Raw genomic sequence first — 25732 nt, forward strand, 5'->3', positions numbered from 1 at the left:
GAGGTAAGCATATGCTTATGAAAAACTATGACTTAGTTTTTCTCATTAGTATCAGGGGACGCTGAACAAAAGAGAAAGGGGGCAGATAGTTTAAGGACAGAGAAGGGCTGATCATAAAAAGGGGGAGAGAAAAAGATGAGGAAAATGGCAAAGAGGTTGGATTGGGATGGGAGAATAAGCAAAGGATGGCAGTGATGGGCTCATACATCTTTTTGATTTCCCAGAATTAAGGAGTGGGAAAATCATTTGGGAACAAAGCTCCATTTGTTATCTATGGCCATCTCCCTTATATCCTGAATCTTTGCCTCTTTATTTCTGTTTCTCAATCTTCCCCACTGTCCTTCATTTTATCTGATTTAGAATTTGTGGGAAATTTTTGACAAGAATCACCTTACCCCAGGGTTCTGAGAAAAGGCTTGAATGATGAGTCAGGACCATAGACAACGGCAAGTGTGTCACAACACTTCATTGGGTTCCTTCTGTTCCACACCCTCTTCGCCCCACGCTCCATACCCTCCATGCATTATCCTACACACATTATATCAACTCTGCCTATGAGAAACATAAAATGCCAACAATAAAATACTAAAAGACCTCTGAGGGATGGGTTTGTCCCTGTTATGTATTGCCTGATGGTGTTACAGTCCTTGGAGCACAGAGAACTTTTAACTTTTCACTCCAACCTGTAAGCTCTGCAAAAAGTCAAGGCTGGGGTAGCCTTTCAAAATGTGCAGGCCAAATGATTGTCCTGATTCTGGAATGGATTATGGTTCTGCAAACTCTATTAAGGAAGGATGGCAGAGAAACCAGCAAAGGTACATTGGGTTTTACCAAATGTTAACTGAGACTTCTGCTTAAAGAGATGGACATAGCAATCAAATGATTATTTACATGAAAGAAAGACTTTTTTTTTCTAATTTTCCTTTGGTCTCTATTAGAAAGTGATATTTATTGTTTTTGTGCCAATCAGACAGATTATTTCATTAGAATGGTTGTTTTTTAAATTAAGATGGGTATATAAGTTTTCCTAAATTAAAATTTTCTACTTAAATTTCAAACATCTTTTAATTTTTAAAAACAAGATACTATAGATACATCTTGAAATTTATAATCTAAAAATAGGATTTCATCAAAATACAGTAACTATTCTATTTTGGGCATCGATATACTATGCATTTACTTCGTATGGCTCTCCAGACATGGTAAACACTATACAAAAAAGCATTTAACTTATTGATAAGAACAGCTTCCTGTGAAAAGGAAATTATTTGGGGGAAATATGAGCTACATGTTTGTTTGAAAAGTAACTCAGCTTGACATTTCTGAGGAACAAGACTCATCACAACATCCGTAGCGGCATGATAGATATATACAGATTTTAAGAGAATCATCGGAATAAAAAGGAACAATAGTTATAGACCCGCAAATCCTTTCCCTGGCAAAAACAAAAAGAAATCCTAAATTCAATAAGTTGATTTTATATATTGTTGTGAAACCTTGTGCTGGAGATGGACAAGCAGAGCTTAAATGGTCTGGTGACTTTTTCTCTGACTCAGTTCCTGTGACAAAGCTCACAAATGGTCATACTCTGAATTTTTTTTTGCCTAAAAGCAGGCAGGAAATCTTAAATTGTTTATCTTCCCAATAGGAAAGCAATGTGTGTTCTGGAGGCGGATAAAGGTGCTGTTGCTTTTATTTGGATATTATCTGGATGCTACTTGAAAATCCTGTGACCTGGACTCTTCTTTGATGGGTCTAGCTTCTGTCAGTTAGGAACAGTTGTGGCATGATTCTACTACTTGTTTACTTCAGAGAATGGAAGTATTGTGTGCTACTTTCTTCCCCCTTAACTCCTCTTCCAGTTCCTCAAATACCAACTTCCCAGCATGTTTTTTTACCAAACATCAGCTTCCCAGTATGTTTTTTCTCCAAATATCAGCTTCCTGGTATGCTGTTTTCCTTTGGTTGACTCAGCCCTCTTTCTCTTTCACTGCCCTTTTTAGGAACAGAGCCTGGGAGCCTCTTTCTCCTCCCACCTTCCTCTCCATTCCACACTCAGATCAGTCCTTCATGGCAATGTCCCAGGTCCTCAAATTGATTTAAAAACTTTTTACTTGCTATAAACCTTCTACTGCAGAGTCTTAATCCCTCCTTCCAAGGAATCTGCTGTTGGCCTAATAAACTAATCTCTATGCTAGTGCTAATCAATAGAGTGGAATTCATGTGTGGCTTTTCCCAGCAGAAATGTCCATTTTAGTGAAATTTGGGTTATTTCTGGAGATCCAGTGCCTCAGATAAAATGAATCATGACCAAATAGTTGAAAGGCAGGGATTGTAGGAGTATTTATCATTGGGTAGGTGAGTGGTTTCCAAGTCCCCTGAATCAGATCATGTATATGTGGGTGGTATCTACTATGCCCATTTGTAGGTTGACCCATCCTGCATCTCCCTGGTAATGGTCAGGACTACTGCTGCTAATGTTGATCTCTTTATTGTAGAAAGAACATTAATTGGAGCACAATGATATCAAGCATACATATACTTCTTTAAGCAACAGCTCAGAATGTTAGTAATTCAGGACTCAGACCATACATTTTAAATAGGAATTCACTGTGCCTCCATACTTTAGAGAAGGGTTGTAGATACCAACAGTTGGGAGAGCATGTCTAAGCCATAAATCAGCTCTTGTTTTTTTTTCATTCTGTAAGCCTTATCTTTGTGATAAATCAAATGATCAGAAAATAATATAAACTGATCTAAGCTTTTATAATGAATTAAGATTTCATCTTTTTCAGTCAATTTGTATGTGAAAGATTAATGTTACCTATTTGAAAGAAGATTTTCTTATCTCTCAAAACTTTATCTTGACAAACTTTTTTACTACAGTGTCCATTTTATTTTCTGAGTGATAAATTTGATCTTAAATTAAATCCCAGGAAAAGTGTCTATTTCCATACTAAAATCTCTAATTCTTATTATAACAAATATCTACAACCCAACGTTGCTTCATTTTGCCTCATTATTATGATATCTGTAAGTTATACTTGAATATATACAATGTGATAATAAGCTGCATTTCTTGGGTTAAGTGACAAGCCTGTGTTCTAATCAGGAGGTACATTCAAAGAGCGGTTAGCTGGAATTCTAACTAGGAAGCCCATACTCCAGGGGTGTCTTATTACTATGCCTTACCATTTAGGACAATGAATTTCAATTATCCATTTTTTAATGGGAGAAATTAGAGACCTGCTAACTAGCATGATGAATGCTAGAAATGAGTTAGTTCTCAGTGATAAAATTAAAGCAATACAAGATATGTGGGTTGACTAAAGATATTTTAGAGATGTCTCTCACTCTTACATGGTATAAGAATCTGGCATCCTTTCTCCTAAGAATGATGCTATAAGATTAATCCCTAGATGCTTTTATGTCCAGCTGTGAACTGGAAAATTCTGGTTGTCTGATGCCTGCTATATACATGGTAGACACCTGCACCTTCCATTTTGGAAGTTGCTTTAAGTGAACTTTTTTTATTTTGCAAGATGGTGTTTGAAGCACATAAAAGAATAGGGGGGTGTAGTTCATTACACCTAAAGTAAAGGTTGTTATGGATGACTTTTGCATTTGATTTCTAATAAAAAATAGTTTAAAATATCAGAAATTGGTCTAAGACTTTCTTTATTATTGGGTAGGGCAGTTGTAGGTAGGGTAGTAGCTACCTTTATCCAACTGAAACTTTTTCAATGGCTAATGTTTCCTGCTAAAAGAAACTAATAGTTGTGATTGGTTAAATAGGCTTGGCTCAGCTTGCAACACTCAATTGTTAGGAAGTTTAGAGATAGTTTCTTCATAGTGTAGATTTTTAAATTCATTGTTTCCTTGGGTAACTGTTCCTTTTCTTTGCAAGAATGGTATTTATTTCTCTTTTCCTATTTTAGGTTTGATTTAATATTGTGCATCTCAAGTCGTTTTTGAAAGAAGGTGTGGTACTGAATTTAAGTGAAGAATAAAAATGAGTGCATTGTTTGTGGTTTCTTTGGGGAGATGCCCATGGCTTTTCTCTTCATTTGTGGCTTATCTTAAGTGTCACATATGCTTGTGCTAGTGAGAACCAAGTGCTTTGCTAGAAACGCTCATGACAAGGGGTGGGAATGCTGCCTGAGGTTTATTTTTAACCAGAAATGCTTCCATACCACTTTTTCAAGGCTGAAACTAAGACCCTCTAGCATGAATGGAAATTTTCCTTTTAATACCACCAAGAAGAGCTGGAGATAACGCAACTAAAGTTGTACCTTTAGGTATGGTGTACAGGGTTCTTGGTACTAGCAAGCTGGGAAGTACCCATCTGAGAAGCAGCATGTTCCTAGTTCAAGTTTAGTTGTTCACCCAAACATTATACACTTGTGTATTTCTGGTATACCAAAGGAAAATGAATGCAAAGAACTAATCAACACCATCATATTGCTCTACACACATACTTCCCTCCCCTTTTCCAGGTGTTTCACTCTGGTTGAACAGCAAAGGAGTCAAATGATTTATAGAGTTAGTAGAAACTGATCTTGCTCTGGTGGTTTCCTCACCCAGGTGCCCAGACCAGCTTTCTGAAATGCTTTAAACAGCTGCTGTTTGACAGACTGGTGTGTATAAGCGCCCAGCTTGGCCTCACAGTACATTGATGGCATGTTTCCATGGCTTGGTATCCGTGTGCTCAGCTGTGGAATGGAAACAAGAAAGAACAAATAAATGATCCAGCAGAAATAGGAGGCTTTACAAGATGAATAAAACTGCCATATGAATTCTGCAAGCAAAAAAATCAGCTCTTGCTCTCAGGCTTTTGTTTTACTTTCTTTCTTTAAAACAAACAAAAAAGCAACATTATAAAGAATAACTGCAGCAATTGCCAAATTCTATCATGTAAAAACAGCGATTAAGGAAATGTTAACTAGAAGTGTGAATGATTAACAAACAATATAAACATATAACTTGTCCGTTATTAAAAATATAAGCATGCTCTATATTTGTTACCTGCTAGAGGTAGACTAGGTGACATAAATGAGGTAGGGACGGAGGTGGGGAAGGAGCCAAGAATGATTTTGGGGGCTAAAAAAACATCATAGTAGGTAGATAATAGGCAGGATTTTGAGTTCATATTGCTAGTCAGTCAGGAAGGCAATAAAACTAGGATATCTCCTCTGTCAGGTTTCTGAGTTATAACAGGCAATGCTTTGGAAAGAGGATAAGTAGGGATCCAATATAACTTCAATGTAGCACACAGCAGGAGACATTGAGGTGGGGGCAGTGCTGGTGGGTGAGGATCAGGGAGGTCCAGTAGTGGGAGAGCTCCGAATCACACTAAAAGACCTTCTAGAGGCAGCTTTCATGGCCCAGATGCCCACTCACTGGCCAATATCGCCTTGAACATGTGCAAAAGAAGAAAGTCCCTTTTGTTTAGCAAGACAAAATTCTTTGCCTTCCTGTGATCCACCAAAATCTTAACATGGACTCCATCAAGTGTATAGAAGACATGAAGCACAGGAAGATGCCTGAAAGCAGGTATGATGGTTGTAGAGATTTCTTGGTCAAAGTTTTAGGACAACTGGCCCATATTCACTTTCAGTGGCTTTTGACAGAGGCAAGGGCAGAGGCAGAAGTCACTGTCAAGCTAAGAACTAAGATAAGCAATTTTCAAAAAATGTTTAAGTGACAGTATGAATGTCTGTTCTTCTATAAACCAATCCCAACATTGTTATTCCTATTTATAGTCATTGCCTGGATAAAAATGTAGAAGATTAAGAAAGTATATATATATTTTAAATTTGTTTCTCTTTCTTTTTCTTTCCTTCCTTCCTTCCTTCCTTCCTTCCTTCCTTCCTTCCTTCCTTCCTTCCTTCCCTCCCTCCCTCCCTCCCTCCCTCCCTCCCTCCCTCCCTCCTTCCTTCCTTCTTTTCTTTTCTTTCTTCTTCCTTTTCTCTCTCTCTCTCTTTCTCTCTTTCTTTCTTCCTCTCTCTCTCTTTTTCTTTCTTGTTACAGTCTGCTGTGCTTTGGACCAAATGAAAATATGTATTTCAATTTAAAACCTAGAAATATAGTTGTTATCTCTGTTTACAGAAGGGAAAACAAGCCAGAATAGTTAATGTAGTGGGAAAAGCATAAGCTTTGGAAAGGGAAGCACTGAGTTCAAACTCTGCCTCTGACCTTCACTACCTGTGTAATTTTGGGGAAATCACCTAACTTTTTTGAGTGTTGGTTTCCTTATATCTGTTCTGTGACTCATGTATACTTCAAAAAGTTTCTAGGGACCTTGCTTTATGATACCACAGGCAAAGCAGTTAGCACAGAATGGGCATCCATTAGGGGTTCTCCATTAGGGGTTCTCCATTAGCTCCTTTGCTGCTTGGCTTGCTAGAGACTTCCTCCTCAAACTCTAATGTGCATGCAATTAAAAGTGCTGCTGCTCGGTGGATTGAGCTTTGTGTGTTCAAGTCTTGGCACTTGTCCATGGAGCTATGGGCTTGCGCAGGTGGGGGAAAAGGAAATGAAAATTGCCCTAGTTTTGTGTGCTGTATTACCCTCACGGTAGACCAGAGGGCAGCTGTCCACTGGGCTTATCACCTGTTACTGTGAGCTGTGTTCAGGATTCAAGCCTGAGTCCAGCTCATCCCACAGTTCCCTAGAAATGAGCACGTGTGACCTACCTTACCATAAAGTCTTGCCCACCGGGCAGAGAACACATGCTTGCAGAGTCTTGATGAGCTCCCACAGTTTCTCTTCCCTGTGGTGGCATTAATAATCTCCAGGTCCGTGTTACCCACAATCCAGTTCACGCTGAAGTGGGGAGATTTTCCTGGCTGGCGCACCTCAGCATTACTCACTCCTGTCAAAAGAGAAATAGAAAGCAGCCAAGCATTAATATTCCTGGACCAAACAAGGCTCCTGCGAGACTGGCTAATGGGAAATCAGGTTTGCTTGAGTATGAGAAATTCACATACATCTAGTCCAGTTTTTCATATTTAAAACTTGGTCAGTTCATGTGGAAAGCATTGTTTTGCCTACAGGGATGGATGTTGCAAATAAAGCAGAAACGTAATAACAGCCTCATGCTAAAAGTCATTGCTGCATACTTGTTTTTTAAAACTTTCAATTTAGTAGATTTTATGGGTAGTCTTAATAATAATCATGCCCTGCTTGATCTTTTCTCTTTCTATAAGTATTTGCTGAGTGAGTTAATGAACAAATAGAGCCATTTAAAAGCAATATAAAAATATGTGTTTATTGGGTGCCTGATGCATGCCCAACTTTGCACTAGGCAAAATATCAGGGGTAGAAAACAATCTCAGGCAGGTTTACAGTTTAGTTGAGGAGGAAAAAAATCAATAGACAAGAAACAAGAGAGTCCTAAGAGCAGAGGATAATTAATCAAGTGATGTGGTCCAGAAGTAGGACTGGCTACATTATTTATGAGACCCAGCAAAAAATTGGGGACCTTGTTCAAAACTTACTGAGAATTGGGAATGATAATAACAGTAGAGCTTTAAACCAACCAGGGTCCTTGAAAGCACAGGGTCCTTCTAAGCAGAGGGTCCTGTGCAGCTGCACAGGTTGCATGCCTGTGAAGCCGGTTCTGTCCAGAAAGTAGCCCAACTTCTCAAGGTAATCCTTGTTTCAAAGTATTTATCCCCTTGTCTGATTGCATGCTCTGATTTCTATGTTGGTTAACACAATCTTTCTAGGAATAGGTTCAAGCAGCAGATCAGAAAAGGGGGAAAAATAAAAACAGTGATGTGCCCTGGGACAGATTCTGTTTTGGCAACCTGGGAAACTGACTGACCACACTTTGTAACTTCTGACCTGAGCCCCAGCCTCAACCACCTACCCCAGCCATCTAGTAATGGCTTTTTCCAATTAGGAATTTCTGGATGACCATTGCGGCAGGAAATTTGGCAATATGCTATGAGCACCGGCTGTGACCTCAACACCCTAATGCTATGATGTCATCTTGAGAATTGTAAAATGTAAGATTTAAAAAAAAATATTTTTATTATAAACAATGAACAAACATACAAACATGCTTGAGCTTGACACGGACATTCTTCACATGGTTATAATCAATGGCACACAATATCATCACGTAGTTGTGTATGCATCACCATGATCATTTTTTTGAAACTCTGCATCTCTCCAGCAAAAAAAAAGAAACAACTCATACATGCCATACGCCTTACCACTCCCTTTCATTGACCACTAGTATTTCGATCTGCTCAATTTACAAAACATAAGATTTTGATGCTGCTGTTCAACTTGTCTTCCTCTGAAGGTTATGTTTGCAAATCTATAACCTTCAAAGGCGAAAAAAAATTGGAAGAAAAATAAACCGCAGCAGTTTGGAGGCAAGGAGAAGTTTCCCAGGTGACAACAAACCAGATGCTTTCAATATTCTAAACTTCCTTGTGGCAATTTCATACACAAAATATGTAACCCTAATAAATTCTGGGGGGGGGGGGGGCATGCCATATGTCCCAATCTCTGCCCCGAGTCACACTGAAAGATGTCCAGTCCAACGTGCAAAAGTAGAAAATGAATGCAAGCACTTATTTGTTCACTTGAAAGGAATTATAAAATATTCCATTTATAATATGGAAACACTTGTTTGAGTCCACTTTCAATGCCTCTTGAATATTCTCACACTCCAGTGTTCTCCAGGGATTCATACATGACACATTCCCCCAAACCCAGGCTAACTGGATTTTATCTCTTCTCTCTTCTTCAGTTCCATATTGTAAAGATCAATTTAATCTTGGGCGCTGCCCTGCCTCCTTTCTTTCTCCCACTCCAGGGCTTGCTCTTATCCTCTTTCTCCTTTCCTATTCTCCTGTTCTACAATGGTAGACATGGGACAGGTCTGAACTGTGCGCTGTGGGAAGAAAGGAAGCTATTGAATATTGTCTCCATTATATATCATATATCATATAATTTTGAGGGGGAGGGCGCCTGGAAAAACAGAACTTAATGTTTTGGCAAATGGAATCCATTTACAGCACCAGAATGGCTATTCAGGGGTCACAGTAAATCAAGTATTAATTGTTGGTGGAGAAGCCCCACTATTGGTGAAGTAATCCAAATGCAAATAATTCAAGCTGAGTTAAATAAATGTAAGTTCTTTGGGGCCTGGCAGCAGATGCTGCAGATGCCTCCAGTGAGAAAGCAATTCTTGTGTTAACATGAATGACAGGATACTGTGCCTTCCTGGAATCAGTCTTCACTTATATCCAGGAATAGATCCATTCAAATCTTAGCTAGAAAGTGATGAGATCTGAGGATCTTTCTGCTGTTCCTCAGTTTTACCTGCAATTCAGGCTTCTTGGACAGAGCAGACACCTGCTCACTGAACACAGTTTATCTGAGTTTGGAGTCTGTCCCCAACACAGCCTGGCTTCCAAACTGAAAATCACCTGGTGACCTTCTTCTGGTCACTGACGGGCGCTGGCAGATGCCTGGGATAATTTCATTCATGTCACCTCTTCTTTCTTGAAGTGATTCACCGTGGCAGCTACTAATTCCCAAGAGCGAGGCAGAGGGGAGACAATCTGGCACCTTGGCAGCCATGTGCTGTGCTACTGGGCAGAAACTGCCTCAGCAGGATGAGATGGGTGCTGAGGTTAGGGAGGACTAGAGACAAAGAGAAATAACTGCTCCAGATCTCACTGTAGCCAGGTGACAACCTGGACGTTTCTCCCACACTTCCTTCCTTGTGCACTCGCCTACCACTCTTTCCCTTTAATCCTTCTCTCCTTCCTCTGGTCTAATCAAAGAGTAGGTCTAAGCACCAATGCAGAGAGCCCAATTATTATTACCTGGGTCTTCTCAGAAAGCTCTAAACTCTGAACTCAGGAGGTCTTGGATTACCTACTATTAGTATCAGACCTTAGTGTCCCCCTGCAAGCTGTCCCAGCTCCCTCCCTGTTTCTCATCTCCTCTCTTTATGTGCAATAGTGCTGTTGTCACTCTTCTGCTGGCTCTCAGCACAGAAACACCTGGCCTTTGGAGAGGGCTCCAGCTGCAGCTCTGGCAGGGTGCACCCAACACTTTCTAGCTGCTAGCTTCACCAGAGGGGCCAAGACAGGGCCAAGGAAAGCAGCCACCACTCTTTCCAACCCAGCTTGCTTGACTCTATTCAATACACACTGAAATGATGGGGAAGGAAAAAATATTGAAAATAGAGAAAGAAAGAATGACTGGATAGAAATACAGTCATTTCACTTGCCAAACAGGCAGCATCTACCTCATACACCAGCACTCTGATAGTACCTTTTCTTTAGCTTTGGTCCCAATTTGTTGGTGTGTATAAGAGAAAAGATAGTATGTGAGTAGGGAAAATTACTTGTATTGTAAATGATATCTAAGAGCACAATATGATTAGGCAAATCACATTATAAAAATAGTTCATTTCTAACTATCACACTCTTTAAAACTACTGTTTAAAATATGGAATAAAATTCTAAGTCCAGCAACAATCTTCAATAGTACTCCCCATGACTGTATCAGAAAAGGAAGATAGAAGGCAGGAAGACACCCAAGGTGGAAGCTCTTTATATGGACTTGGGAATCAGGAGACTTGAGTTCTAGTCTCATCTCTACTTTTTAATTTGCTTTGTGACCTTGGTCATGCCCTTGACTATTCTTTTCTTTAGCTTTCTCTCAGATTGTGATAATGTCCCTCCTCACAAGGTGCTGTGAAGTTCAAACAAGACAGATAAAGCGCTTTAACAAATATCAAGTACTATAAATGTAAAAGGGGTGATGATGATGCTCTCAGAGTATGAAGGTCATTCCATTGTTTAGTGTTGCCCAAGGCATACACATAATAATGTTTCCTGATTTGATAACAGAAACCTTTTCCAGTTTCATTATAATCAGAAAGATCTATTCACCTAATTATATTCAGGAAATACTAACCAATAAATAAAAGTCAGAGTTCCTTTTTCATTCAATATGTTTTGTTTCACTTATATATTTGTTAAATCTATGTCATTATTATCTCAGTTGGAGACATTATTATACTTCCAGCCTTTGGTTTGTGGATTATCACTCTTCTTGCAAGAGAAAAACCTCCCTAGATGACCTCCTTTTAAAAATTAATTAAACCATATAGAGATAGCACTTTGAAAATTTACTAAATATTAAAAGTAAAGCTATTTATGTCAGTAATACAATTTTGATATCACAGTAATTAATGACTATAAGTTGATTATACCTAAGGAAACTGACTCACTTGCACTAGATTCACTTGAAACTAAAATGCAAGTTTACCAATATACAATGAATTATATGTGTCTTATAGGAGAGTAATACCAGCTTCTCTTTCTGTATGAACAAAACCTGCATGGTTAGACAAAGGGTCGTCAGGAGGCAATTTCTTAATCACAGTGATGGAACAGGAGAGTTAGTTATATTAGTCAACCATTTCCTGGTCTCAGGCTATCTTTTTTCACAAGAGAGACATAATATACTAGGAATGGGTGTGGACGCTCCTGAGAAGGCCATTCTCATAAAAGGTCACTGCCAAAGGTGCCTCTCTGATTTGTGTTTCCATTTTTCTATGTTTCAACATGATTCTTCCAGTTTTCTCTTTACCATGCATCATGTATATAATTTCTCAGATTGATAAAGCCTTTTGAAAAGATATTAAAATGATGGGTTAGGTTACTTACAGATTCTTCTCTTTTTTTCTGGAGAAACATTTGTTTTCTTAGGAAAGTTATAGGAATATATGTATGATCTCTTTCATTATATATTGATTTTATAATTTTAAGTCAATTTTCCAGGTGCCTTTTTACCACCTTTGTTCCTGAATACCTGCAGAGAATATCCTAAGGCTCAAAACCTCATTCATTTATTCATTCAGTGTTTATGTGGTCTTATGATGCTGTGCTGGTTTGAAGCTGTTAGGTACCCCATAAAAGGCCATGTTCTCTTAATGCATCCCTATGGGTGCAAACCTATTGTTGGGTGGGACATTTTGATTGGGTCATTTCCATAGAGATGTGACCCTACCCATTCAAGGAGGGTCTTAATCCTTTATGGGAGTCCTTTAAGAGAGATGAGAGAGAGAGAGAGAGAGAGAGAGAGAGAGAGAGAGAGAGAGAGAGAGAGAATGCTGAGAAACTGTCCTAGGAGAGGCTAAGAGAGAAAGAAAGGCCCAGAGACATTTTAGAGACAACCATAAAACCAGATTCAGGAGAGAAGGGCCAACAAATGTCCCCATGTGCCTTCCCATGTGACAGAGAAGCCCCAGCCTTTCTTCAGAGAAGGTATCTTCCTCTTAATGCCGTAATTTGGACATTTTCATGGCCTTAGAACTGAAAATCTGTAACCTAATAAATCCGCATTGATAAAACTAACTCATTTCTGGCAGTGCATTCTGGCAGCTTTAGCAAACTGAAACAGTTTTCATGGAGGTTTGTATTTTAGAAAGTGTTTATAGAGCTGTGGGGTTGAAACTGCTTAACTCAATATGAGATTTCATTGATAATAATAATAATAATTTTTTAACATATGTTGCTGGATAAGATGGAGGCACATTTATTCAGATCTAATATTGAAAGTCTGGTTTGCACTTTTTTCCCATTTTTCTTCTTTGGTCTGAGAGTTATGAAAATGAGTGTTATAAACTTCTGGGATCGTTCTTCATTAAGTAGACATCAAATGATTTAAGATGAAAATCAAGCCATAAGGATACAATATATTTATAGCCACATATGTGCCCTACTAAGACCAAGTTTCAATATGTTAATCAAGATAATATGTTAGTACATATGTAGTAAATCCAATCCATTCTGAAAATATAACCTCCTCTTTTCTCCATTTCACAGCATTAAATTCCTCCTGGAGATTATTCAGAAATTTCCACCAAGAAAAGGTGTAAACAGATCAAAATTTGCCATTTTACATGAAGTCTCAGTTCTAGCTAAGCTCTTAGCAAAGAGTTTTAGTAGTCTGAAAACTGAAAAAATGAAAGAATGCCTTCTTGAGAAGTAAACACTCTGAAAACTCAGCACTGTGAGCAAACAACATTTGCTTACATTCATGGGGTCTATTTATATGGAATCTATTTAGATATTCATTAGAGGTCCTCGTATTTCCAGTCTGTGGACCACTTTACCAACCTGCCTTTTGACATCCCCAAAATAAATAAAAATAAAATGAATCTGATATGAATACTGTGGAACTTTTTGCTTTAAAGCTATGGCAACAGTGAAAAAAAATTTTTATAGAATGCCAGGTATTTTACCTTTACATTTTTGTAGGGGTTATCTTAATTTAATTTTTTTTAAAAATATTTTTATTGTAAAAACTTAACATACAAATGTACAAACGTTCTTGACATATAAACATTCCATGCATGCTGTACAATCAGTGGTTCATAATATATCACATAGTTGTGTATTCATCACCATGATCATTTTTTTGAACATTTGCATCATTGATTTCCTACCACTTTTTTTTATTAATTAACGGAAAAAAAGAAATTAACCCAACATTCAGAAATCACACCACTCTACACATGCAATCAGCAATTCTCAACATCATCACATAGATGCACGATAATCATTTCTTAGTACATTTGCATCGGTTCAGAAGAACTAGCAACACAACAGAAAAAGATATAGAGTGTTAATATAGAGAAAAGAAACAAAAGTAATACAGATGGCCAAAAGGCACATGAAGAGATTCTCAATGTCCCTGGCCATTAGAGAAATGCAAATCAAAACCACAATGAGATATCATCTCACACCCACCAGAATGGCCTTTATCAACAAAACAGAAAACGATAAGTGCTGGAGAGGATGCAGAGAAAGAGGCACACTTATCCACTGTTGGTGGGAATGTCAAATGGTGCAACCACTGTGGAAGGCAGTTTGGTGGTTCCTCAAAAAGCTGAATATAGAATTGCCATATGACCCAGCAATACCATTGCTGGGTATCTACTCAAAGGACTTAAGGGCAAAGACACAAACGGACATTTGCACACCAATGTTTATAGCAGCGTTATTTACAATTGCAAAGAGATGGAAACAGCCAAAATGTCCATCAACAGAAGAATGGCTAAACAAACTGTGGTATATACATACGATGGAATATTATGCAGCTTTAAGACAGGATAAACTTATGAAGCATGTAATAACATGGATGGACCTGGAGAACATTGTGCTGAGTGAGTCCAGCCAAACACTGAGGGACAGGTACTGTATGGTCCCACTGATGTGAGCGGACATTCGAGAGTGAACTTGGAGTATGTCATTGGTGGCGGAGTCCAGCGGGAGTTGGAAACAGGGTAAGATGATGGGTGATTGGAGCTGGGGGGATGCAGACTGTGCAACAGGACTAGATGCGAGGGCTCAGGGATGGACAGCACAATGATGCTTAATTGTGGAGTGGTCATGTTGAAACACTGAGTGAGGCTGCATCTGAGCTATAGGTGTTTTTTTTTGTTTTGTTTTTGTTTTTACTATTATTATTAATTTTATTTTATTGGGGTAATCTTAATCTAAACTCAGAGATGGAAATAATTCCAAACTGTTCTGCTAACCCTGCAAGGAATATACCATGTGATAAATTAATTAAAAAAATACTAAGTCATGGCTGCTATTTTTTTCTTGATCTTCTTTCCTTTGTTTGACTAGTTTGATAAGGTGGTGGTTGAAATAGTTAAAAGCAGCATTTGGCGGGTTCATGAGACATGCTGCCATCATGGCTTCCCACCTAGTAATATTCTACCATGGGGAAGTTCTATGATAGCAGTAATGTCACAGAGACAGTGAAGCTTGGAAATCTATTGCAATGAGAATTTTTCTTCCACTGATTTTTTAGGGAATTCATTCCAATAGTTCATAAGAATGTGACTCTTTTCTATGACAATATATAGTTAAAATGCACAGGTTTACGGGATGTTTCCAAAGGTGTAAAATTTCCACGGCAGGAGGAAAATGAATTTTTCATTTTCCAACTTGTTCAAGACAAAATTTTTGGCTCCTATAAGGATTATCTTCATTACCAAAGCTATGTACAGAAAGGATTTCACAGACTATGGTTTCTTTTTTGCTACAAATTAGATGTTTTTTCATTACTATGGTATCCACAATTTCAAACCAACTAAAAATGTGGATGATTTTCATTATTCTTTATTCTGCATCAAATACCTGGCATCATTTTTCTCATGCCCAAGGACCATTTTTTTTAATAGTTTCCATCTCTTCCACTAAATCTTCCATCTTGATATTTTAATATTTTTTAAATCACATTGAACATGGTTATTTAAAGTCTGTGTCTGATAAATCCAGTCCCTGGAGATGTGGGTCTATTTTTGTTATCTGTTGTTTCTGCTGGCTTTTGATCAAGTGATCTTTTTCCCTCATGTGCCTGCTTATTTTTTATAGAATGCCAGGTATTATATCTTTACATTTTTGTAGGGGTTATCTTAATTTAATTTTATTGGGATAATCTTAATCTAAACTCAGAGATGGAGATAATTCCAAACTGTTCTGCTAACCCTGCAAGGGCCCACTTCCTTCTGGTTTATCCTTATTCTTAGGGTCCAGCCTTTGGTATTTCCAATGCAAAAGCTATCCATTATAATCTATGTCCCTTTAGCCCCAGTGGTGGCAGAAACACCCCATATACACTCAATATGTATTTGTTGAAAGATAAATTAATGTGTGGATTATGTTGACCAACTTCTTTATTCATTTTTGGATAAATGAAATTATTGCCAATGGAAGTATTTTCTTTTAATTTATTCCTTTGGATAAATTAAATGTATTGCCAGTGGAAGTATTTTCCTTACAGTAAATGGTAGTCTTTTCAAAAGGGAAAAGGGATGTGACTAACTTCATTACTCAAATTTGTGTGGAATAATTCCTTAAAATTATGGTATATATTAAATGAAGATTATTTAATATACAAATGTTTTTTAAAAAGACTCCTCAAAAGACTAAAACTAGGTTTTTCTATAATTTTAACTATATAATAAGCTTTTAAAGTCTTATTTAAATAATTCTTTGTCAAATTTAATGCTTTTGAGTTTCCTAAGACATTAAGATAATTTTTAGATTATTCTAATAGGATTTACAGGGTTTTTTTTCCCTATCAAAAGTTTCCTCAAGGGCACAGGAGAACAAATTCCTCCCTCTAAAGTTTTTTTGACGTATATGTGTTTTCTAAAATTTTTTGAAAAAATTAGGGGTTACTCTATAATCTAATTATGTTTGTTTTAACATTAAAATAATATTATAAATTACTTACCATCTGGATAAAAGAAAATGTTTGCTACAATCGCATTGATGTATTTTGCAAGATACTGTTAATGATCATCAATTGCAGAAATTTCTCCTGAATTCAAGAGGCTTGATACTCAAATATCAGATTTCACTATGTACCCTGAAGAAAGACAACTGATGCTCTTCTCTATTTTATCACCAATACTGTATTGTTCATCATGCAAACATAAACTAAGTGTTGTAACACATAGCTCTAATGATCAATCCTCTGTATCCATTTCTCAAGTTTCATTTTCATTGCCAAGATCTTGCCACGGGGTACAAAAGTAATCATAGTTTTATCTTCAGCTATCAGCTAAGAGTGTTCAACATTGAAAACAAATCTGTTAAATACACCATTAGCATGAACAAAGAATTTATCTATCTATTCAGATTTTTCCCTTTGTTATTACTTTTCTTAATGAATAAAAATTAAAATTTAGCCTTGAGTGAGAAGTACAGATGAGCATATATCGTGAACATGGTAGAACAAGTTCTCAAAGTCACTTTATATTTCACTTCACATTTTTCTAAAAAGATGAATATTTAAGCCACAGTTTTAAATTAATTATTACAATCACTTTATTGAAACCAAGAGGCAAGTATCTTTAGGCTAGCTGTTCTTGGCCGATTGTGTAACATGCACTGAAGGATTCTGAGTATTATACAGCCTTCATGTGGGCTTCCATTCCTGAAGTCCTGCCTATAAGTTTAGATTGGTCTGTGCAGAATTTTTCAAAGTATGTCTTTCTAGAAGATTAATACGCATCACTTGACTGTGTCAATAAGGGTGTCTTTCCCAGCTTGGCTGCAACTTTTTAACACAGAACTGATTTAGCTACATCTAAATTTCAGGGCTTCTTTCTACTGATATATGAGTTTCACCTTTGTAAGGAATTCTAGAAACTGACCTTGAGGAAAAGCTTCAAGCAAATTTCATTTGCTTGTTTGATTGTACTTTTTAAACTATTTTCCATAGCCAAGATGTTTCTCTCTTTTTAGTTGCAAAAATTATGGTGATTTATTTCCAAAATTTGCATGATTAGCTTTTAAATGCCCATCAAGAATGACGTAGTTACCGCTTAGGGCTTGCATGAAGAAGAGAAACCGAGGTTTAGGCTCTTCTGCATCTCCACAATAATAAAACCTACATTGTAATAAGCAGCTAAGTACAGACTGAAAATTTTAGGCAGACTGATACTACTGCCCACCCCTGATTAACTGATTGCAATAGATATCACCTGGCCAAGGAAGTGCACGTGGGGAGTCTCAGGTGATTTGCTTTATTACTTTATACTACTTAGTGATTGCAGGTGGTTCTGAATTTTTTTAAAAAAACTTACTGCTTTTATGTTTATAATTAAAAATTTCTGTTGTAACTGTGATGAACAGATTCCCAATTGAACATATAATTTTAAAAGAGAATTAAAAGGAGACTGACTGCCTGGGTTGTATGTGCTAGTATCCAAAAATAAATGAAAACTACTACCTTTATTGTGGCTTGGTAAGGATGGTTGTATTCGTATTTTTAAAAATTTCCTTGTACTTTAGAAATTTAAGTGATTTTTTTCACTAACTATGTTCACTAGATGAACATAGGAATGTGAGGATAACTCAAGGAACTAGAAGCATGGAAAAGACAACACTGGACACTCATCAAAATAGAGGAAAATTGCTTTAAGTTTTCAAGTTTTGGGAGCATCCAAAATGGGAAAATTTGTCTTTGGCTCCAAACCAGTTATTCTAGATCTTTTAGGGATCCCTTCAAGATTAAATTTGTCATTTAATCACCATAAGAATTTTAATCTTCATCATCTTAAGAAAAAAGCAGGAAAGGAAGAAAAGGAATACACAAAACAAGAAAGAAAGGGGAAAAAGAGGGAAAGAAAAAGACGGAAAGAATGAAAGAAAGGGCAAAAGGAAGAGTTTGAAATTAGGCCCAGAGTGATATTTGATCAGAATTACTGAACTTACTATCTAAAAAATTATGTTATTTTATAGACTTCAAATTTGAGGCAAATCTTTCAATTCATCACTTGACAATAGATAAGTCATTAGTGAGTATCTCTCTGGTTGTATGTGAAGAACAGTCAGCCAAGTGTTTTAGATAGATTTAAATGAGTTGTTCTGCCTTTCCTACATCAATTTTCCATTAGTTTCATATTGCCAATTCTTTAGCTAGTCCTGCTCATTATTATGTGGTTTAAAAACAAAACAAAACAGGTATCTGTTCTAAGAAATTGCACTACACTGCCATAGGATGCACTGTAGTATACTGTAAAAAAGTTGGGCTTTAGAATCAAACAGACCTGAGTTCAAATCCTTGTTTCACGTTGATAAATAGAGTACATTCAGCAAGTTACTGAATTTCTTTATTCCCAAATTTATAAAATGGAGAAAAACCATTGTTTTAATTGATGTGAGGATTCAATGAGATGGTATATGTCATAAACTTGCCATTAATAAGGAAAACTTAGTCACTAAATTTTAGTCCCTTCTCCAACAATATATTTATATTATTATTTATAATAATTGCATGTTAAATACCATACCTCTCTGAGTGCTCAACCCCAAGAAAACCACTAATAGGATGTTCATTGGCCACAGCTATTATGTTTTGGGTTGTGTGACCCTATGTCTTGGGCCTATTGCTATTAGCTTAGACCCAAAGGCAACAGTGGTGATACAGGGAGAGCACAATAGACAGAAGGAAAGAAAATCCCCCAGATGGTAAGATCCTCACTAGAAAGTAGGCATCATCAAATATTCTTGTAATTTAACTCAGACCCTAGGACCACTCACAAATAAATCAGCCCTTCCATAATGCTAGCCTGATGTAACAGAAAATGAAGTTGAAGTCTTAACAAGATAATGGATGGTTGATGTTTTCTGGACTTAGACTGCAACCTCCTTTTTATGTCTTAGCAACTGTGGTGGTTTGAAGCTGTAGGTGCCCCAGAAAGACATGTTCTTAAATTTTGTTCATTCCTGTGGGTCTGGATCCATTGCTAATAATGAGACCTTTTGATGAGGCTATTTCAGTTAAGATGTGACCCACCTCATTCAGGATGGGTCTTAATTCTCTTACTGGAGGCCTTTATAAGATAATGAAATTCAGACACAGAGAGAAGAAAGCCATGGAAACAAGAAGCTGAAAGCAATGTAACCTGGAAGAAAAAAGAGAGTCCAGCAGATACTAGCATATACCTTGCCATGTGACTGAGAAGTCTAGGATTACCAGCAGCCTGTCTTCGGGACTTGATGATGCCTCGATCTGGACATTCTCATGGCCTCACACTGTAAGCTAATAAATTCCCATTCTTTAAAACCAGCCCATTTCATGGTATCTGTTTTGAGTAGCAATTGAAATTGAAACAGCAATCCTTTCACATAGCCTTGCTGAAGTTTGTTAACCTATGACTATAAGTTCTTCTTCACCAGATACACATGTAACCTAACGTGATCCAATAGATTTGAGGATTAAGGTGAAAGAAGTACCAAAAATGAGTTGGTTTTGAATCCCCTGTCTCATGGTCACCAAGCCCTTCCTCTCCTGCTAAACAAAAAAGTGATTCTTGGGATACAGTCTTGGGATCTTAGGAATAGGGTCTGTGCCAATTTGAAAGGATTTATGTGTCCTAGAAAACCCATGTTTTAATTCTGATCAGTCTTGTAGGAGCAATGGTTTCTTCTAATGCCTATTCAGTACTATAGGTTGGAAACATAATTAGGTTATCTCCACGGAGATGTGACCCAATCAATTGTGGGCATTAAACTTGATTAGATGGAGACGTATCTCCACCCATTCTAAGTGGGTCTTGGTTAGTTTACTGGAATCCTATAAAAGAAAAAGTATTTTGGAGAAAACTTCAGAACGCCACAGGACCATGAAACAGAGTCCACCAGCCAGTGACTTTTGGAGATGAAGAAAGAAAACGCCTCCTGGGGAGCTTCATGAATCAAGAGGTCTGAAGCGAAAGCCAGCAGACATCGCCATGTTTGCCATGTGCCCTTCCAGCTGAGAGAGAAATGCTGAACATCGTCGGTCTTCTTGAACCAAGGTATCTTTCCCTGGATGCTTTAGATTGGACATGTCTATAGACTTGTTTTAATTTGGACAATTTCACAGCCTTAGAACTGCAAACTAGCAAACTATTGAATTCGCCCTTTTAAAAAGCCATTCCATTTCTGGTATGTTGCATTTTGGCAGCTAGTAAACTAGAACATGGTCTCATGAATAAAAAGTCTGTAATTTTAATGTTAAGGGACTGGGGTAAAGTGACCACTCAGCTATAAGTGTAAAGCACTTCCTTCCTGACGTCTATTTTAGCTTTTAAGTCTGAGTCATCTAATTTTGCATGGAAAAGGTGTTCATTCATAATTGTTAAATATTATAAAATGAATGAATAAATACATTTACTTTTGTTTAAAAAGGAGGTATCTTTTCTTGAAAACTTGCATAGCATAGTTAGCGCTGTGCATGAATTATTTCTTGTAATTCTCACCCACTACTCCATGAAGCCCTGTTATTACCCCCAATTTTAAATCTAGAATACTGGGAATAAATTTTAAGTCCAACTCTCAGCCCCAATACTAAAAAAATACCTCTTTTATCTTATTGTCTTCTCTTTCAGATGATATGCTTCAAGACTTAAATCAGAAAAGCCAGCTGGTATGATTCTACTCAGATTAACCTGCTCATCAACTTCCCTCTCCTTTGAATGTGCTTTCCCTGAGAGTAGTTTTCTTGTCTCCTCAAGTAACTGCCTAGCTTTTAGCAGGGCAGCCACTAACAAGCCCTTCAGAGAGTTCTCTTAACTCAAGCAAGGGAAATCTGATTCGAAGAAAGTTCTGTTTTTCTCCAGGGCCCCAAAAGGAGGCTTATGGAATATTAGTCAAATTTACATGTTTCTTCCCCTCACTTCCAAATGATTCCCATCACCCTTGAAAGGTTACTTATGTAAAAAAGCAAGAATTACAGTACATAACTGTTACCTTTAAAAATCCGTGCAAGATTTAGCAATTTCCTTCTTGATAGTTCACATAGAACTTTACAGCTTCTAAAATGTTTTAATATCCATGTTACTTTTTTGTTCTTTGCAACCAGGCTGTGTGATGGGTAGCATAGGGGCTGCCATCTCCATTTAACTGACGCTGGGCTCAGCATGATTAGGTGATTTCCTAAGGGCACTTAGACTGAGTGGCAAGATTAGGAGAAGAATTAGGGTCCTGTGACTCCAAGCTCAGTACTCGTTTGATAACTTTGTTGCCTCTGAAATGTGCTTCCAAACTTGGGCTCTGCCAGGACCTGACATACAGAGGAACCCCTGAATCCTGTAGATTCATCTGTGAAGCCAGCCAGCCCTAGGCAGGTGCTCTGCCTTCCCCTCTTTTTTTTTGCATGCTCTATGGCAGGTCACATTCTATTATTTTTTCCATGTGAAAGTATACCCTTATTGCAGCACTATTTGTTGAATTTTTGTTTGCTTGTTTGTTTGTTTTGCTTGCTTGTTTTTTGGGAAGTTCATGGACCGGGAATTGAACCTGGGTCTCTGGCATGGCAGGCGAGAATTCTACCACTGAACTACCCTTGCACTTCCATCTGCCTTCCTTTTATATGCCTATGCATCTGGATCTTCATCAGAAATCTTTACCAGAAAGGATTAGTTAATGACCCATTACAGAGGCACATCATTATCAATGCCTTTATTTTTACTAGCCGCTTTAAACCTTACAGTTGAAATGACACAATGATTACTGGTGTCCTAAGTCCTAATATAAAGTCATTTAAAATATTGCCTATTTCTATATGCAAGATGCACTTCAACTTTTTTTTTTTTTAAGTGTTCAGATCATTGTACTCTTGCTCATTAAGTCTTAAACAGCTATTGGCCCAAAGTGGTAAAATTCTGTCCTGAGTTAGTAACTTTGGGGCCTGTAGGTCGCTAGACCACTGACAGAATGGAGGTCAACTGTCTTCCAGGGTGGTGTTTGCTTACCACTGAGGAGAGGCCGATTATGCCTGTAGGAGGTAGGCAGCTGGCCAATGTCTTCCGTCCGGTGCCCCATCACCCGGGAGAGATGGCCCGTGTGGCGCAGGCTCCCCACGATGATGCTGTGGAGGTACACGGGCTCAATGAAATGACAGAGGAGAGCGCCTTGTAGTCCTAGAACGTTCCACCTGAAATAAAAAAGAAGAGTCAATAGCAATTTACTCAGCTTACATGGGAGGGCTAAAAAAAAACAAAAGAAAAAGAAATGCAGTCCACTCACGGCTGTCCGGAGCGTGCTTTACCTTGGCTTGTTGTGCAAAATATTGGTGATTTTTTTCCTTTGCCTCCCTGATTCTTGAGGTGTCGCATTTCCCATCGTGCTGATGATGGAAAGGTCTCGCTTGGGAGCTCCACTGATACAGTGGAGCGAACACAACAGGCTCTGGCCTTGTGGCTACTAATGACTCTGAGCTCCTCTAACTGCTGTTGGATTGAGCTCTGAGAGTGGCTCTGCATTTTAATAAACTTGGTTTCCTTTTCTGAAAAATGAGTTGTTAGACCAAGGGGAAGCTATTTATTCTCTTGGGGGCTTAAAATTAGATTTTAAGAAAGGACACTCTGTCCCTAAAGTAAATCTGAATTTTTCTTTATACTAGCTGGAGAGTATCAGAAATTGAATTTGCTTATTTCCGTGCAGGGAAAGATACTCTCTTCCACTCCCTTTGTCCTCAGCAGTCAGAATGACGTATCCTGTTGAATTAAATGATGTGAGTAATAGACCTGATTTTGGCCTAGGGATGATTTTGATTCTAGAATCCTAGATCAGAGATGAAAAAGACCATTTCCTTTGAAATAAATACAGCATAGGGTTAATGAGTGTGCTTCTCTTAGCAAAGATGCCACAGCACTTTAAGGTTTTTCCCTGTTAATATGGGTGGCAAAAGGTTATATGTATCTGGTGGTTAAGGCAACATTTTGTGGTTACCATTCTAAATAATGCTTTTAAAATCCAAGCTCCATCATCAGCAAGCATTATGTAGCTAATTTCTTACATCATTGTTCTTTTCATTAATTAACATTTCTCTGCTGTTAGAGCAATTATTGTGGTGCCTCCACGCTGTACATCTCTTTTCATGATTAATAAGGAGTCATTATATTTCCCTTTCCCGAAGCAGTCAATTAACACAGAATTCTTTCCATTAATTACTGAATGTTTAAAATCAGCATGCTCTACCTGGAGAGCAATCTGTTCCGAGAACCTGTGACACCAATTGCTTTAAAAAGTTCTCTTTAAATTTTATTCCAAAAACACAAGCAATTTAGCTGGCAATATTAATTCGCCTCAGAAGCATCACGGTGAATGAGAAACATCTTTTAATCTCATGCAAGAAAAGGCAGCCATCTGGCTGGCAGGGATTGCAGAGAGCAACTCTCCCACTCTCCCTCTGTAAATGCAGGTCATTAAAGTAATGTGTTCATCTACATAAAACTCAAATGGAATATAAAAGGTAATATTTATATACAAACAATTTAGTCCCACAATTTAAACAGTCATTGGTTTTATGAAACATTTACTTTCGTCTATCAGATTTGCATAACTTCATTTTAAAAAAATATTGTGGTCATTTCTATAAGTCAGATCATTTCTCTCAGAGAGGAATGAAATGGCTGTCCTTTGGAGATTACATATATATATATATTTTTTCTACCAAAGAATATCAAAGAGTTTTGAGGAAGAAGGCATTTATGAATGCAATTCAAGTGCTGACTGTTGAGTTTTAGGAACTCCTTCATTTGGCAATAATATTTATCTTTGCCACTATATTACAATTTGACATGCCAACCTTGATTTTAGGAAGGCTTTTTTTCCCTCACTTGTCACTGATGTGTTACAGAATTTCTATAAAATCCAGGAGAGTAGTGTTTTTAGTATCTGAGCTTTTCCCCAGAGAGAGAAACAACTGTAATGTTTTTTAGCTTTGACTTGAAGGAATTAGCTCTTTCCCTTAAATCTGATACCAGAATATTTTGGCTGTACCAAGAACAGATCAAAAAGTGACAAAAATTCAATAGTCACTTGCAGTTAGTATTTTAGATGCCTCCTTTTAATTTTTGAAGAAGCTAAAAAGTGAAAAAAATTTTCACTATAAAAGTTCTTGATATTCATTTATTTTTGAACTTTTTAATTTTGAAATACTTTCAATCTTACAGGACAGTTATAAAAATAATACAAATCCCAAACAGAGAACTTCAACATTCACTTACTGCCCCACATACCCATATATATATCTGTTTTAACATTTTGCCACATTCATTGTATTATTCTATCTACCCATCCATTAGCCTATCAATCCATCTATCTCTCTGTCCATCTGTCTACCTATTTATCCATCAATTTTCTGAACACTTTGAGTGTAGATTGTATGTTACACTCAATGGGGATCTTTCTTTATGTGGCTTCTCTCTGTTGTCTACTGTCCTTTCTTTTCAACATGTAGAATTCTCTTCAGCATATCTTGTAAGGCCTATCTAGTGGTGACAAAGCTTTTGTTTATCTGGGAATGTCTTAATTTCTCCCTTGATTTTGAAAGATGGTTTTGCCAGATATAAAAATTCTTGGTTAGCTTTTGTTTTTTCCAGTATTTTAAATATTTCATCCATCTTGCCTCTATGGTTTTCAATAAGAAATTGGCACTTAATCTTATTAAGGCTCCCTGTACATGATCTGTTGCTTCTCTCCTGTGGCTTCCACATTCTCGCTTTACTTTGATTCGGCATTCTGATTATAGTATGCTGGGGTGGGGATCTATTATTTGGGTTTATATTGTTTGGAGTTCATTTGGAGTTCATTGAGCGTCTTTGATGTGTATATTAATGTCTTTTGCTAAAATTGGGAAGTTTTCAGCCATTATTTCTTTGACTATTCTTTCTGCCACTTTCTATCTTCTTCTTCTTCGGGGACTCCCACAATACATATATCTAGATACTTGATGGTGGCTCACAGGTTTCTCAGGCTCTGTTCATGCTTCTTCATTTTTTTTTTTTTTTATTTTTTTAAAAGATGTTATGGACGTGTTTAAAAGGAAGACCTCATCTAGACTGGGAAGTCAAGGAAAGCTTTTCTAGAGTAGATACTTAACTTTTGAGGTAAGCTTAAGATGAACAGATATGCTAAAAGAAAGAAGCCAGGTACAGAGTTTTAGAACTGAAGGAAACTGCAGATGCTATCTAGTGAGCCTAGACCTCACAGTCTACGAAATAGGAAACTGAGGCCCAGGGAGGTAAAGGGACTTGTCTACTAACTAAGGTTACGCAGACTGTTAGCTGCAGAGCTGGAGCCACAAACCCAGCATGGACTTCTTGGGTGGGTAAGAATTGAGCTGTTTATGAAAAGGGTTAATGGAAACGAGGTAGGTTTTGAATTTA

General features: G+C 37.5%; 1 protein-coding gene across 2 annotated transcripts in view; it reads right to left on the reverse strand.

Annotated features, from left to right (window-relative positions):
* Nucleotides 1-2185: 2185 nt before the first annotated feature.
* Nucleotides 2186-25732, reverse strand: part of ADARB2 (adenosine deaminase RNA specific B2 (inactive)) — a 609938-nt gene continuing 586391 nt past the window's right edge. For both annotated transcript variants that reach the window (XM_077165443.1, XM_077165452.1), the window contains exons 8-10: nucleotides 22313-22494; nucleotides 6696-6874; nucleotides 2186-4712 (exon numbers count right to left, since the gene is read on the reverse strand). In XM_077165443.1, the coding sequence (XP_077021558.1) occupies nucleotides 4536-4712; nucleotides 6696-6874; nucleotides 22313-22494 (538 nt within the window). In that variant the 3' untranslated portion in view covers nucleotides 2186-4535. The remainder of the gene's footprint in view (nucleotides 4713-6695; nucleotides 6875-22312; nucleotides 22495-25732) is intronic.

This window comes from Tamandua tetradactyla, chromosome 1 (genome assembly GCF_023851605.1).
Source record: "Tamandua tetradactyla isolate mTamTet1 chromosome 1, mTamTet1.pri, whole genome shotgun sequence".
NCBI lineage: Eukaryota > Metazoa > Chordata > Mammalia > Pilosa > Myrmecophagidae > Tamandua > Tamandua tetradactyla.